General features: G+C 38.4%; 1 protein-coding gene across 1 annotated transcript; it reads left to right on the top strand.

The window, feature by feature from the left end:
• The first annotated feature begins 3,757 nt into the window (after nt 1-3,757).
• On the top strand, nt 3,758-16,024 carry LOC122025210 (homeobox protein LUMINIDEPENDENS). The gene is made up of 13 exons (XM_042583981.1): nt 3,758-4,150; nt 4,894-4,921; nt 6,397-6,527; nt 7,810-8,258; nt 8,335-8,428; nt 8,498-8,591; nt 9,216-9,342; nt 9,543-9,594; nt 9,673-9,713; nt 9,837-9,922; nt 12,509-12,940; nt 14,159-14,757; nt 14,859-16,024. The coding sequence occupies exons 1-13, from the start codon at nt 3,965-3,967 to the stop codon at nt 15,819-15,821; spliced, it is 3,282 nt and encodes a 1,093-aa protein (XP_042439915.1). The 5' UTR covers nt 3,758-3,964; the 3' UTR covers nt 15,822-16,024.
• The last annotated feature ends 268 nt before the right edge of the window (nt 16,025-16,292 follow it).

The raw sequence follows: 16,292 nt of genomic DNA, 5'->3' as shown, positions 1-16,292 counted from the left end.
CAGGGCCTTCATTATCGAGCCTTTGGCTCGGATACTATGCCTCCGGCCCGACGGCTCGGGGCCTTCGTTATCGAGCGCTTGGCTCGTATACTATAACTCCGGCCGAACGGCTCGGGGCCTTCGTTATCGAGCGCTTGGCTCGTATACTATACCTCCGGCCGAACGGCTCGGGGCCTTCATTGTCGAGCCTTTGGCTCGGATAACTATGCCTCCGGGCGGACGGCTCGGGGCCTTCGTTATCGAGCGCTTGGCTCCGATGATATACGCCTAGCCGAACGACACGGGCCTTCTTTCGGGAAATTACGATGAATTCTATGCCCGACAGAAACTATATCTGAAAAACTAACCTGCCGATCAGCATAAGATCTAACACAATTTCTCAACTCCCGAATACCCGTGGAGTGAGGTGGATACAATGTACTCGTCGAAATTTATCAAGGCCAAGAGGATCGTGAAACTTCCCGGTCGGTCCTCTATGGCCGCTCGGCCCCCCCAGAGGTGGAGGCTGTCTGCTGCGTTATCCTTTTACTTGAGCCATCTGCTCCTGTTGCTCCCCGAGCCTAGCTACTCTTGCCTCTATCAGAGCGTCGGGTTTCCCCACGGAGAGCATCACCATGTGTGGTCGTCCAGCTTCATCCATTGCTTCCGTTCAGATGCAGGAGCGTTCCCACAGACGGCGCCAAATTGATCCTGTCCGAATCGCCGAACCAAAGGACGCTGGGCACGTGGCGCGCTCCTAATCGATGACGTAGGCCTCCGAAGCTCCGGCAAACCTGCACAGAAGTCGGGCCGGGAAGGGGTTCCCGGCGGCGACCCTCCGACGCTCAAGTCAGGCAAGCAAACAGTGGAAAAGAGTGGCTCCAGAGATGTTTTCACGCGTACCTCCGGCGAAGTCTGCGGCTCTTTATATAGAGCAGTGAAAGAGCCTCTACATGCCCCCCGAAGCGCGTATGTGTCCACTGGCCATACCTCGGTATGGGTTTGTCAGAAAGCTTACCTGACGCCATACTGCAACAGTCCCATCGCGCCTTCGATGGGACAACAGGACACCCCGTTGTCAGACTAGGAGTATGGCCTAGCCATACGACTTGACGGCTGTCAGCAGATCTTCCTGTCCCTATTTACCTACCGCCGGCCAGGACGTCCGTCCGGCCGACTAGACGAAGAGCGCCGTCCGGACGGCCCTAATTCCCTGCGCCGGCCGGGCGGCGCACCTGTTACGTCTTGCATTCTCTCAGTCCTTCCGCTCGGCCATTATTTACTGTTTCATTGAGCGTCGGAACCCCGATCCCAGTCGGGGCGCCTTTTACCATCAGATGTTTACTGGCAGACCGATCGGCTTGCCCTTTTCTCATGAGTCCGGTCGGCTCACCCTTCTTCGACGGACCACCTGACCCTTTGACTTCCACGTGGCGTGGACCCCTCGTTAGGGGGTCCCGGGCTTTTACCACCGGATCAACAGAGAATAAGGGGTGTAAGGTAAAATGAAAATAGACTAAGAGTTGGTCCTAGGGGAAGGTTAGGGAGATAGTGATTTAAATGTATGACTATGTGGTGGTCGGTGGAAAGCTTGTAGGTGAGGCGAATCTAATCCACCTCTCCTTCGTTGAAGTCTAAAGCTGCGAAAGTGTACCAGAGATCAGAAATGAGTGCAGATGAACTGGAGGCCATTGCGAATGAAAAAGGAGCAGATGAGGTGGGAAAAAGAGACTTATAATGAAGAGAAAGCGGAAACTCTAAGCAATCGCAGGTCACAACAAGAACGGTTGAGGAGGAAGAGGAAATTGTGAAGAAGAATAAAAAGTGACTACGGATTGAAGGGAATGTTCGAAATCCTAAAAAAACACTAGAGAGGCTATTTTAAAACCGTTCGATCTAGAGAGAGGGCTAGGAGAGAAGATCATAACCGTTGAATTTGAACCGCCGGAGGTCACATCGAATCTCCATAGTAGTCTGCCATTCTCGATATTCTATTCGTAGGCGTACGCCATATGGTAAAAAAGTACGCCCCACATTTATTACAGATAGAAGGTAGTAATCATCATTAGAGTCAAAAGATGTGCTGGCCACACCAAGCATTAATGGTGAATGATGTACCATGTTCTCGAAGAGTAAGGATGGTGGTGGGAGAATGGTGTCAGCCTTAATCAGGTAAATGGTCAATGATCGAACGTCCAATCAAGAAATGAGAAACACAAAATGACATAAGTGTCTAGTCAGTCAAATTTACAACCTCTTTCGACTAGACTTTAAAGGGAGGCTTGTGAAACAATGAATAAGATAGAGCTCTCAAAGTTGGGGTCAGAAAACTGACTGATGTAGAGGTCAAAGTCAAAGAGGAGATAACACCTAGGACCAACATGGTTACACGGCTCGGCCAAGTAGTCTAGCAGATTGGACTTTTGGTCCGATCGGAGATCGAGTCCTCATGGCTAGAGGAAATCCCGAGTCGAGTCGTTTTAGTTCGATTTAGAGCACACAGTCGCATGACTTGACCGAACGATTTAGTCAATTAGACCTTTGACCAATCGGATCCTGAGCCCCCCCATTTGACTGAACTTTGAGTCCTTAGAGAGGCCGAGCAGAGCCCTTGAAGAGGCTGAGTCAAGTCCTTGAAGAGGCCGAGTCGAGTCCTCGAAAAGACCGAGTCGAGTTCTCGAAAAGGTCGAGTCCTCATGGTGGTCTATATCCTTTAGTCGAGCCAACTCCCTCCGAAAGCAAGGTCCGATCGGACGATGGAAGAGACTTAGACGACCTATCATCATAGCGCGTTAATGGCTCACTAATTCAACATTCTTTTTTGGTATTTTGTGTAACCGTTGTCAGAGAATCAGAGGAATATTCCCAATACAAGTTGTACACCAAAAGCTTCTACATTGCAAAGTACAAGAATTACGGACCTATTCTAGAAAACGTGTCAGAGTGTCATAATGGTCCGTTCTATTTTAGTAATGTATCAAAATTCGTGTAGAGAAAAAATAACACTATATAAGGGGGTTTCTATCTACATGCATAGGTATGTTAGGCTTCACTATTGTAGTTCATTATTCATCATTACTATTCTTCAATTTCTTTACCATTGCTTGTCTTACTTGAACGTTGGAGTACCTACGTTGGAAGGCCTCTCCATGGTCCGTCATTGATTTTTTTTACCTCTAGTCCTTTTTCCTTGATACACAGGTTTACTAGAAGCTCCAAGTCCCCTCGTCTAAAGTTTCCTTGAGGTCAACATCGAAACGACCTATCCAACGCGCCATCCTTTTTATTTCAAAATCAAATACGATTAAATATTATATTATATCTATCTATTAACTATTTGTATAATTGTTTGCTTTGCGCAATCTATCTACTGAATAATTAATAACGTACAGTGAACTGAATGAAAAAAAAAATATATTTTAAAAATCCTATTTTATCAAAATATAATTCTACAAATTTTAACAGTAACGTATTATTTGCACACATGTATTTTTTATCTTTAGTGAACTGAATGTTCAATATTATCTTTTTTTTTATCTATGTAAAACTAGTTGTTATTATTTTTTTTTAAAATGAGGCATCAATTAATATCAGTATATATTTTAATTTTAATTTTTATCAATTAATAAAAATGTATAAACGCGAGAATGAATATTGTAATGTTACTGGATTCTGATTAATGGTATACTTCGGATCTTGAATTTTCGGATTCGGATCACGAACAGCTCATCAATCCGAATCCATATATGTAGGTTCATCTACCTTTGTTGATCATTATTTCTCTTTTATATCGCCGGCTCCGTCACACTTTCTCCTCCTCCTTCCTTCCCTCCGTCGTTGAAACCCTAACCCTAGATTCAATCGCCTCCACCACAAATTCGATCGAAGGAAACAACCATTTCCGCATCTCTCTGGAGTTCTACATCCTCACACTTTGGATCTCTAATGCGCAGCATCCCGAAAGCCCATAGCGATTGGATCGGATATGGCTCTCGTCGCGGTGGAGCCGGCGGGTGCCCTTGTAGAATCGGATGTGGGAGACTCTATGGAATCGTTTCTACGGCTTTTGGAGTCCCAGAAGGAGCTCTTCCACAGCCAGATCGACCAGCTGCAGAAGCTCGTCGTCACCCAATGCAAGCTCACCGGTGTGAATCCCCTCGCTCAAGAAATGGTATGCGTGGTTCATTGAAATTGAGGCGTTGGTGGATGGTTTTACATGATTTTCTGATTTTTATTTAGTATCAGATTCTTCAAACTGAATAAACCAAAACAAAGTTTGATTTTGTTAATTGGGATTTTCATCACTGGTATTTTAGTGTATGATACAGGTCATGGCTAATTGTTGTAGTAGGCAATTATATAATCTCCTCGTTCTCCCTGTTCCCTCAAAATATTGGTTCTGTAATGTTAATTGGTCTTTGTTAGAAGCCCCGTTATACTCTATAAGAAAAAAGAATGCAAGCAAACCGTTGGTGCACAAAGAATGTTTTTCAAATTTATTTTATTAACTTTTATATTTTATTGGAGCATAATTTGATTATAGGCGAGTTCCTTAGGTGACTTCTGGTTCTTCTTCCAATGTTTTGGCAAGTCACTGTTTAATGATCCTCCAAGATGTGAGTGAAAAATGGAAATTATGTTTTATATTACAGAAGTATTATGATAATTGGATCATAAAGAAAGTGTAGATTACACATTACTTGAATTTATATGCGGATCAACGGTAAAGTTGTTTATTCTTGTGAATTTATATGCGGATCACTGTTTAATTTATATGCGGACAAGTGTAGATATTCTTGTGAAGAACTTATTACAGAAGTATTATGATTTTGTACACTATATGCACAAATATTTGTTTATTCCTGTTCAATCTATATGCGGATCAACTGACAATGCATTTTTATTTACCCGCAGGCTGCTGGTGCTTTATCAATAAGAATTGGCAAGTGTTCTCTCCCATTTTGAATTATTTTTCTTGTTCTGGTCTCATAGTTTTGTTTTATTATGCAATTACATACTAAAAGAGATTTTATTTTCATTATCATTTTGATGAGAGTTAACTCGTTCAGACTCTCATTAACCAAATATTAAAATTGGCATCTAGTGGATTTCTTCTGGGAGTAAATCGAATGAAATGCTGATTTAATTGATAATGTGCTGATGGTAAATACAAGGCACATGCATCAATTCAAGTTTCTATCACTTTCTATTATGTCAACAGAGAAATAAACCTGCTTTTATGCAAAACATAAGACTCAAGTGTATCTCCAACCACAAATAAGGGTCCAACATGCAATATTTTTTACCATTGTTGTTAATATGTAGCAAGATGTGATCTTACAATATTTTAGAATTTTAAATAATTGTCAGATAGGGTGTAGGCATAGTTCTTAGAATTGCACAATTCATGATTTGTATCTTTTGATACATTATGATTTAATGATTCATGTAGTTGATACGCATTACATATGAATTTGAATTTAAATAATCATGACAATCCAATTCGAAGTAAATTGCCACACCCAAGATGGAATTGACCCCCAATGGTGAATAATGACGGAGAAGAAGACCAAGTCATTCCCCATCATGACACAAAGTTGAGAATGGGAGTAAATAAGATATGAAATTTTATATAATATAGGATAGAAAAATGATTAAAATAATGCAAGATTTTTTTAAAAACATTTTATATTGTCTTGTCCAAACCTTACTATTCACGAGCCAGAGGTTCCATAATTCAAAAAGAATTAAAATGATTCACATTATGACTTCAATTAGACAATGTTGAGTTTAAATCATGCCTTCGCTAGTTTGCTTGGGAGGTTAGGTAGATTTTTTAGAATTTCCATATCCCTTTATCTTTGTTTTCTTGTTGACCGAGAAGAGCATTATTAATCATAAATACTAAATAGCAGAGGAATCATCACAATTGTTGATTACAAATACATTGATATTTGTTTATTTTTTTGTTGTGCTGATGATTAGCTTCTTCTGTCATGAGATACTCATAAACTTTCTTATTGAATCATAAAACTTTTATAAAACTTTCTTATCGACACCTTGTCCCTGTGAAGTTTCTATTTCCTTTTTTAATTTACATCAAGTTAACTACTCTTATTTGAAGGGGAGCCTTGGCGCAACGGTAAAGTTGTTGCCATGTGACTAAAAGGTCACGGGTTCGAATCGTGGAAACAACCTCTTGCAAAAAGCAGGTAAGGCTACGTACAAAGGATCCTTCCCCGGGACTCCGCATGGCGGGAGCTTCGTGCACCGGGCTGACCTTTAACTACTCTTATTTACACATGCATGCTTATTTTGTATGCCTTGGGTTTCTACAATATGTTTTTACTGAATATCTGATTTGATATGGACTATCAATTTGATTCTCTAAATTCAAGGTTCAACAATCTGATACAGGAAAACGACCAAGAGATTTGTTGAACCCTAAAGCACTAAAGTATATGCAATCAGTTTTTTCCATTAAAGATACAATTGGGAAAAAAGAAACTCGTGAAATTAGTGCTCTCTGTAAGGTCACTGTTTCACAGGTAAGTCGTTTTAACTATTTTGAATTTGAAATTCTATTGCCTTCTCTTTCTTCTTGACTAAACCCAATTATTTGGATTTAAGTATAACATGCTAGCTCGAAACATTTCTAGTAACAAACAGTTGTGATTCGATTTGCATATAGGACTCAACCTACTGTGAAAATCTCCAAACAAAGACTTACTGTAAGAACAATATATTTTTAAAAAGAATTATGTGCAAAATTCTGGATCTACTGGATTTATGTTGAGTTTGTTTAATGAAGTAACACCCCATACACTCTTTTATAGCTGCTTCATGACCCTTTTTCTTAATCTAAGAGTAGATCATTATATAACACTACCCAAATGCCTAAGTGGATGGGGCAGCACTGTTGACTCTGATTAACTTTGAGGTCTTTGAATTCTAATGCAGGACTCCACTACACAAATGCCTCACAAAATTGAGATGTATTAATTTGCCACGAAAAAATCACTGACACATCCTTGGATATGCATGTCTGATATGATTTATAACCCAGCTAGTGTGTTTGATCGGAACTGCTCTAAACAAATACTCCTATAATGTTAAGCTGTATTAGATAGCCAAAAGATGCATAGAGACATCCTTTGGATAACCAAGCTTGATGTGATGTTTAACATAACTAGGATGATTGATAACTGCATCGTGCAACAGTCACATGAATCCTTTTTAAGAGGCTTATGGTGTATTGCTAGATACTGAAGTTGAAGATGGGCACGGCAGAGAGGTGAAATGCTTTGGGAATTCAAATAATCATAGATTTTGTATCTGTTTATTTTTTCCTAAACATTTGCTGATCAAATCCAAGGATTCTTTTCATTTTTAATATGTTCTTTCACATTTGGACTCTTCTATCCTCTTAGATGCATAATGAAGAGAGCTAGAAACGTTTAGTTTTAAGTCACTTTTACTTTGATTCTTTTCTAACTAGTTAATCTAAACATAACCACTTTTATTATTTAATGGTACTCTATGTTATTTTCCTTCTGCTTGTATTTCTCTTTGGCTTGGTGACCGAGTTGACCCAACATTGGTTATTACCATATGTAGGATGATGTCCTTCATAGCTGCTTCTATGTCCTGATCCATCTTATACATTATCTATAGTTTATACTTTCATTTAAGTTGTTTAATTATTGGGAAGTTTTTTGACATGTTCTTCAGGACTTGTCCTTGCTTTGTATTTTAATCAGCTGCTGAACAACCATGTGATGATTGGAAATTAAAATACACCATGTTATATCTATGAAATTTGTGTTACAGGTCAGAGAATTTTTTGCTGGTCAGCGCTCTAGAGTGAGAAAGCTTGTTCGCTTATCATGTGATCAATCAGCTAAACTAGAGGCATCTAAGGTGTCCAAAGAAGAATGTTCTTCTAGTTTGGACCATTCTTCTTCTGTCAGTGAAGTGCAGTTAGAAAACACTGCAGTTGGTACGACAATCGGGGAGCTTAAACAGGCTCCTGAGAACACTTGCATTCTTGCTACTCTTAAAACTGATCAACAGGTGACAGTGAATCCAAATGAGCCTGTGAAAGTTGAGGCAGGCCATCCATCCGTATTGCCTGAGGAAACTGCTCCTGGCGTTGATTCTGATGATAAGGAGTTTTTAGATAAAATATTCAATATGATGAAGAAGGAACAGACTTTTTCTGGGCAGGTGAAATTAATGGAGTGGATTCTCCGTATTAACAACACTGCAATTTTAAATTGGTAAGATATTTTGAGCTTGCAGTTCTACTGCATGTTATTTATTCACACTGGTCTTATGCCTTCTATATCTAATTAGGTTCTCAAATAATGGCGGGGTTCCCATATTGGCAGCATGGTTGAGTGAAGCAGCTGTTGAAGAGCAAACTACTGTGCTTCATGTCATTTTGAAGGTTCTAATTAATTTATTTGGTCAAACTGCTAAAATTTAAGTTGCTGATTTGAGCAAATTTTTTCTTCAGGTTCTCTATCATCTACCACTACACAAAGCTTTACCATTACACATGTCTGCCATAGTACCTGCTGTTAACAGATTGCGCTTTTATAGGACCTCAGGTGTGTATGTGGTGGATGTATGAGTTTTGACAATTGCTGATTTTTGCTGTTGTTTTGGCTACTATTTTCCTTAGATTTTGGCTTAAATTAAAATTTTCTTTGGCAATATGTATATCCAGCTCAACAGTTGAAAAGAGACAAAATAATAATAGTTTTATCACTTATTGTCATTAGAAATATCACCTCCAGAGCTTTCCATGAAGGCAAATGGGATGAATGCCCTACTAGGAATATAGGAATCATTTTCTTCACTTTCAACAAGCTTATGATTCATGTAATAAAGATTTCCTTTTAATTGTTTTTTTTTCTGGCAGTCAGATCGAGATATAACCCTCTCTCTCACACACGATAGACTCATTCCTTTTATGTTATGCTTCCACTTTTCTTAATCAATGCAAAAGACTGATAGTGAGACTATTTTGTGGCTATATCTCATGGCCATATCCTTCCTTCCTGATCATTTTAAATACCACTTTAAAATATGTCAAAATCAAGTATTCTCGTTTTGGCTTGATTCTATCTGTTTCTGTGCATGGCTAAATTTGGCTTCTGTAGACTTTTATTTATTGCAGTTATGATCCTACTACTATGTATTCCATCTGACTTATCTGATTTGAAGATCAGACATATCAAACAGAGCAAGGTTCCTTCTATCAAGATGGAGTAAAGTGTTCATAAAGAGCCAGGCTTTGAAGATACCTCCTATTAGTTCCTCCAAGTTATCACTGAAAGAGATAGTTCATAAAAAAAGGTACCCTTTCCTTTCTAGTATCGTATCAGTTAATTCCGTTTCATTGTGGTTATTTTTTTTTTTTTCATTTAGTTATCTGAGTTTCATTTAAACTGCATGTATTGCAATGTTGCATGTGGACTAATGGGAGGAGGTCATGCATGGGATGCATTTCTGTCGTTTTGATGTACCTGTTTGTATCTGACTGTTTTTTTTTTCAGGATGGGTGGATGTCTTGAAGATGAGTTCTTGCAGTCCAACCTTGACAATCCTGTGAGTAATTTTATATAAAAGACCATACAAGCTTTGTTTGTGAAAATGCAAACTTGATCATTTGCTTCTCAATGCTAGGTGGATATTCTCGCACTTGCTGGAGATAATGAAATACACAGGTACTTTTGTGTAGTTGATTTTTACATTGTGCATTTGAAGTTCTTATGATTAGCTTAATGCAAACAGTTTATTAGATTAACTTGTAGAGGACTGAATAATACTGCTGTTTTCATCCAATGTAGAACAAGAGAGCATAACAAAATGCTAAAGCTGCTTCCTGCTTCCTCTTCTGACTCAAGCAAGAAACAGGACCGGAGTGTCTCATCCAGTATCCTTAACCTCAAGCTGAAATTCACTTTCCTTCAGATTTTATTTCTTACCAAGTGAAATTCTTTGAACCATTTTTATGGAGCTTACCTTTAATACTTTTGGGTTTTTGAACATGGAATTAAAAATTTTCTCTGATCAGATTCTGCATGCTGCTAAGCAGATTTAGCAGATATATTGGTTATTTTATTCAAAAGATGACTAAATGAAATTTAACCTGTTGCTTGGGACTTGCCATAAAACCATAGTGAAGTTGTGACTTGTGAGTGTTTTCAATCATCTTGTTGGATACCGCAATATTTTGTTTGTTTTAATAAGATTGATTTTTTTATCAATACCGCAACACTCTTCTGAGTTAATATGAGAAGTTATGTAAATACAAGTTTTTTATAGAAAATTGAAAAATTGTGTAGCATCAAAGCTTATCAAATAAATTCTTATTTTTGTTTTCAGATGTTAGCATTTTGTGAAAAAATGTTTTGGATTTAAAGTTGCAAACTGCTAACCAATATTTATGCTTCACATGAACTTTGTTCAAATTGGCTATATATTCTTCATTCTAGCAATACAGTAATACTATCCCACTGGTCATACCTTGCCAACCTATGATTTTTCATAAATTTACAATTTACAATTGGCAAATTTTCTTAATTCTTCAATCAACTATGCTTTTTAAATTTCATAAAATATAATCTACGTTAAGGTTATAATGGTTAGATGCTCTTGTTCACCCTCTCAAATTGTCATCTTTTGAAAATTTATGATGCTTTCCAACCTATCTTGACTTCTTCTCATAAAAGTCTCAAATGAATGGTAACGAAAAACAAATCTTGTTGTTGTTGTATACAGATTATAAATGAATGATAATACTAGCTAAATACACAACATTTCTCATTCTGAAGTTGCAACTTTGAAGCCATCATAATTTGAAATTTAAATATGAGATTATGTTTATATTATTGGTCATAATTCTTGAAATGTAATTATTTTTTAGACAATTAAATAGTCTCTTTCCAAATTAGTTTACTTCAAACTTCGCTACTTCTGTCATGTGTTTATGTTAGGTACTATTATGCTTGTATGTTCTGTATCAAACTTAATATTGATCGTTGCAAGCACCTCATATTGTATTGAGTCTTGCATTGCTCCTATTGTTCCTATATTGGTCGGCACAAGCAAAAAAAGTCATGTAGTTCTTTGCCTTGTGTCTGTCCTGAGATATATTGTATGTTTAATCTTGCCTGGTAACATACAGGATTCAAATCCGTGCTACTTTTTCAGTGCATTGAAGCATTTCAATTAGTTGAAGTTACTAGACTATTGGAAAAGTATTTCTGCCAGGAACCTGTGGAGTGGCATGTTAAACATTTAGAAGCTCCACGGGTTATATAGAATTGGGATTGTCTCCTCTTCTGTAGGATGGTTTAGATGTTTGATATTGTTAACATTCTCAATACCAGTAAACATGGACGAAATTGAGGTTTTTACATGCGACATTTTTTTTCTTTTGCATGAATACAAATGAGCGTGTTATCCAAGAGTTATTTGTACTGTAAATCCGCTCTCCACCTCACAGGATCAAACTCAAAGTAAACATTACAATATCTTACCACCTTAAATTCATTAAGAAAAACAAAGTGATTCAATTTCGTCCAGATAACTCCATCCTCCACATGCTACATTTCTTTGTTTCAATCAGAATTGGAGAATTTCAATATTTGTGCTATGTTGTTGTTCAACATGCTTTAGTACACTTGAAAGCCGGTTGTGATAGACTCAAATGAGATTTAATATTCTGATCTTGTTTCACTCAACTTGTAAACTTCAATTATAAGCTTAGAGCAATCTAAAAGTAAATCGGATCAAAATGTTAAAGCATCAATTTATAAAAATTCAATATCTTGACTAATGATTGCATCTTACTAATGCCAATATAATTGTAGCGCATTGAACGTGTGCATTGATTCTTGTTAGATCAAGTATATGATTTTCTGAGGTCTAAAATAAATTATGAGCTGAAGACATCTTTTATTGGAATTTATTTATTCATATATTATAAAATATATTGTGGTTAATCATGAGAATTGGACTTGGACTGAAGCAATGTAATAGACATAGGTATAGAATATGCATATATTTTGATTTCTTTGACTTTGGTGTTACACATTTTCGTTGCCACTGCTACACCAATTGTATTTTTTCATCTTCCACCTCTCCTGTTTTTTAATAGTATTTCATCTTCCTCATTAATGAGATTTGAGTCACTTAAAGAGTATCTTCTTGTCACGGTTGGCTATAGCCTGTTCCAGCTGAGATAGACCTTACCTTGAAAAGTACTACCTAAACTATGTCAGCACATTGCTATTTACAAATGCTGGCACAATACGGGAATTTATCAGATGTAGGGTTTGACTTTGCTGACTTTGTTGACTGATAATTCGACAAACCATATTGATCATTAATAAATCAGATTATGAATTAGCTCTTCTGACAGCAGTAACTCATACTATTGATTGTTGGTTGTTGTATGTCTTATTTGAATTTTTGTTTGCAATTTGAATATGGTTGTTTCCTTAGCAATTGGCAGAATCCAAACAACGTAGAAAGATTTTACTAGTTGAACAGCTAGATCATAAAGCTTCTGGCAGAATTGCACATACTGTAAGAACTGCATCTACAAACCATAGTCGTCCAATGTCAGCTGATGATATACAAAAAGCAAAGATGCGTGCAATGTTTATGCAACATAAATATGGAAAAACCGATCCATTGAGTTGCGGAAGCCAGTCTCAGAAGATTGACTATACAAAGGAATCTTCTCTGGCCACTGATATAATATCCACACAAAAAACATCTCAAGATGAGCTAGTGAAAAAAGAAGAATCCAGTATACCATCAATTTCCTCAACCAGCCCTCTCAATGAACCTGAAACATCTATTTCACACACTAATTCAACTACAATTGAAGACTGTTTGGGAATATTGAGATGCAAGCTAATTCAATGGAAGATTCCACAAGGTATCTGGGTTACGAATCTAATTTTTTCACATTCCTTTCTGATTACAAATGCTGATGTGGTTGAATTAGTAAAGCCAATTGGGACACAAATCAAACTTTACAATTGAGTCTGTCCAAATCATTATTGAATTCTGATATGGTTGGCTAGTATACTGTGGTTCCATTTTTTTCTTAACATTTTGACAATGGCCATCAAGAACAAATATGATGCTGGTGTTTTTGGTTAATCCTGAGATGGTGACATTTGGTTTTTGGTTAACGCTGAGATGTTGGCATCTTGTTATCGATCTATAATCATGTAAGAATCAAAATGAAGGTGTGATGAATATTTTTCTTTCTCTCTTTCTCTAAGAAAACACCTAGAAACTATTCCAGTTGTTGCTATTTTAACTGGGATGCTACCCTCTATCATGTGGAGCACATATGACGACGATTCAATTACTAAGAGTGTATTATTTTATTGTTGGATCCGAGAGCCAAAATGTTGCATTCTAACAATTGGTAATTGTCCTAACGATATCAACTGTTTTTTTTCTTTTTCCATTGGGCGCTAATCTTTTACGCCTAATAGAATATAAGGAAAGTTCTTTTAATTAATCTTAAGAAAGGAATCAAATTCTTTGCAGATATCTTTTTCCAATAGGTCTGCAAGCATTAAGTTAAAACCCATGCATATTCTACAGTGGTCTAATTCTTGACGGCTTATGTGTAATCATAATCAATCAGAATTTTCTACTATTTGAGAAATATGTTGGACACCCTTCTACATGATTCATTGAGATCTTGAGACGTGCATATATCCACTAGATGCCCCCTATGCCAATGGAGATGCAATTTGTCATTCTCAAAAGTTTTGCCACCGTTTGGTGTTCTTACAATTTAACAAATATGCTGTGTATTCTTGTCTTTTTGCAGTATAAGACATCTTTAGTGATATTTAATGATGTGCCTTAAAGAGTTCAAGCCATGTAGCTATTGGCATTGCGTTGTTGGAGTAAAATGAAAATGATTCTTCAATTTTGGTCCTCTCTGAATCCGTTGATTTTTTCTTAATTGTAAAGTTCAACATTGCATTGCAAAATTCTGTCTTGCCATTTTTGTTCTGATACATATGCTGTAACTTGCCGAGCTTTATTTGATTGATTTAGGTGGCATGTAGTTCAATTGCAAGATTTCCGCTTCTAATATTTTTATTTTCCTGGCATGTCATGTTTCTAGGTGCAGAGACATGCATAAGTTCTTCATGGAGAGTGGGAGTTGGAGAGAGCAGTAAGGAGATTGATGTCCAAACCCAGAGAAATCGGCGAGAGAACGAAACTTTCTATTCATGCTTCCAAGACATCCCACTCAATCCGAAGGAACCTTGGGACGTTGAAATGGATTTTGATGACAGTTTGACACCAGAAATCCCACTGGAACAGCCACCAGATGCTGATGTTGAAGAAGGCTCTTCTTCTCCCTCTCCAAATAATGTACTCGAGGAATTCCCTGGTGGTGGTGGTGGTGCTGTACCTCCTGAAATCTCCTCAGCACCATCAAACAGTGATGGGACTCCAGAGCCTGATCTTGAATTACTTGCCGTGCTACTGAAGAATCCGGACCTTGTCTTTGCTTTAACATCAACTCAAGGAAAGAACTTGACTAGTGAGGAGATGGTGGCACTGCTGGATATGCTTAAACGAAATGGTGTTGGATTGAACGGTATACTTAATGAGTTGGAACGCCAAAAACAGACTAACTCTTATCAAACACAATCCCAGAAGACAGAATTGCCAACGTCCCTTCCTTCTCCAACTCCTCCATCCGAAGCTGAAAGAGTGAGCCTACTGCTCCTGTACTGTTGGAATTGCAATTCATTTGGCTGGATCAGATTTCCTTTTCTTTTGTTATGCCATAATCTTGTTTGGTTCATTTGCAGAGTGGTTGGAGGTCAGACTTTCCAACCTTTACAAGAACACCAGTCTTGCAGCCTCATTTTTCAGTCAACAGGGCTGTGCCAGCTAATGCCATGCAGACAGATGTCGTCCTCCAACATCATCTATTTGTTGCTGCCGCACCAGTGCTCACCCAGTCTCAGGCCTCTAGTTTAGCACAGCCTGCTCAGGCGCCAGCAGCCATCTTGTCGCTGCCAAAAGTTGCTGCGGTGGCAAACAATTTGGCAACTCAAAATGGTCCATCCGCTAGTTTGCTTGCATCCAGGGCTACAGCTCCCAGCCCATCCCAGAGGCAATTTCAATCCATTGCCCATTCATCACAACCTGCTACACTTCTCGACTCCGATATGTCCAGTAACGATTACTCAGTAACCAATACAACATTCATGTCATCACTACCTCGACAGGAGCCATTCAGACACATTCCTTCAACCAATTCAATGAATCCCACATTGCCAATGGTTCCTCTCAATGCGCATAGATCACAATCCACCCCCAATGATCAGCTAATTTTCTCACGCACAACTCCAACATGGCCAGCACCTGGTCCGACAGCAATTGTGAGGCGGGATCTGACACCAAATCATCCGACTGAAAGACGAAATGGTGTTTTTGAAGTTCCTTTGGCAAGCCAACAGTATTATCCCAACCAAAACAGCTACGATGATTATCCCAGCAGATCTTTGCCCTTTTCTGGCGGAAGGGCTGAACAGAATGGGTTCATCAACAATGAGTCAGAGACTTGGAGGTCCCATGACAGTTCTGAGAGACCTCCTGAGTCTTCCTCTAGGTGGAGTTATGGTGAGGAATCAAAAGGTGATAGTAGGTTGAATAAGAGGCCTGAATGGTCTAGGCAGGGGCCAGGTTCCCACCGTGACCGTGATACTGGAGGCAGTAGAAGGTGGCGGGATCGGGATTATAGTTATAGCCATGGTCGGCGGAGATGAATTTTCCACCAATTTGTTAACATTCACCAATTTCCTATGATTTTCGCTCTGCTCTTGCGATGGAGATGCGTGGATAGGTCATGAGCATTGACGCATGACCAACACAATGGAGCTGTGCAAATCTAACATTTTGTTCCGATTCCCTCATTAACGAAAAGAATTGAAAATCATCGCCCATATCCACATGGGCGATATTAATTTAACGGCGCCTTCATTTGGGTAAATCTTCCCTAGCTACTCCCTCCACATTGGATTGCATGATTAGATCCGCTGGGATATTGTTAACTCTAATTATTATATCCCTGGTTGTGTCGGGCATGCATGACCGTTATGCTGGACTGGGGGAACGTACGTGTTCATTCAATTTCACATGACAAACACCAAAAGTCTTTTCACAAAAATGAGCGAGAACTAAAACTAAGGGAGTTTGTTCATTTTTTTTTTTGTGTTTTTGTAGAAGACCATTTGGTT

This window comes from Zingiber officinale, chromosome 9B (genome assembly GCF_018446385.1).
Source record: "Zingiber officinale cultivar Zhangliang chromosome 9B, Zo_v1.1, whole genome shotgun sequence".
Taxonomy (NCBI): Eukaryota; Viridiplantae; Streptophyta; class Magnoliopsida; order Zingiberales; family Zingiberaceae; genus Zingiber; species Zingiber officinale.
This window is presented reverse-complemented; position numbering and strand designations above follow the sequence as displayed.

What these genes read in the sequence shown, in the direction of transcription:
- LOC122025210 (XM_042583981.1), top strand. Translation starts at nt 3,965, where the DNA reads ATGGCTCTCGTCGCGGTGGAGCCGGCGGGTGCCCTTGTAGAATCGGAT. An exon ending in AGTCCAACCTTGACAATCCT is followed by an intron (nt 9,595 to 9,672) that starts GTGAGTAATTTT and finishes TCTCAATGCTAG; the next exon opens with GTGGATATTCTCGCACTTGC. An exon ending in GGACCGGAGTGTCTCATCCA is followed by an intron (nt 9,923 to 12,508) that starts GTATCCTTAACC and finishes AGCAATTGGCAG; the next exon opens with AATCCAAACAACGTAGAAAG.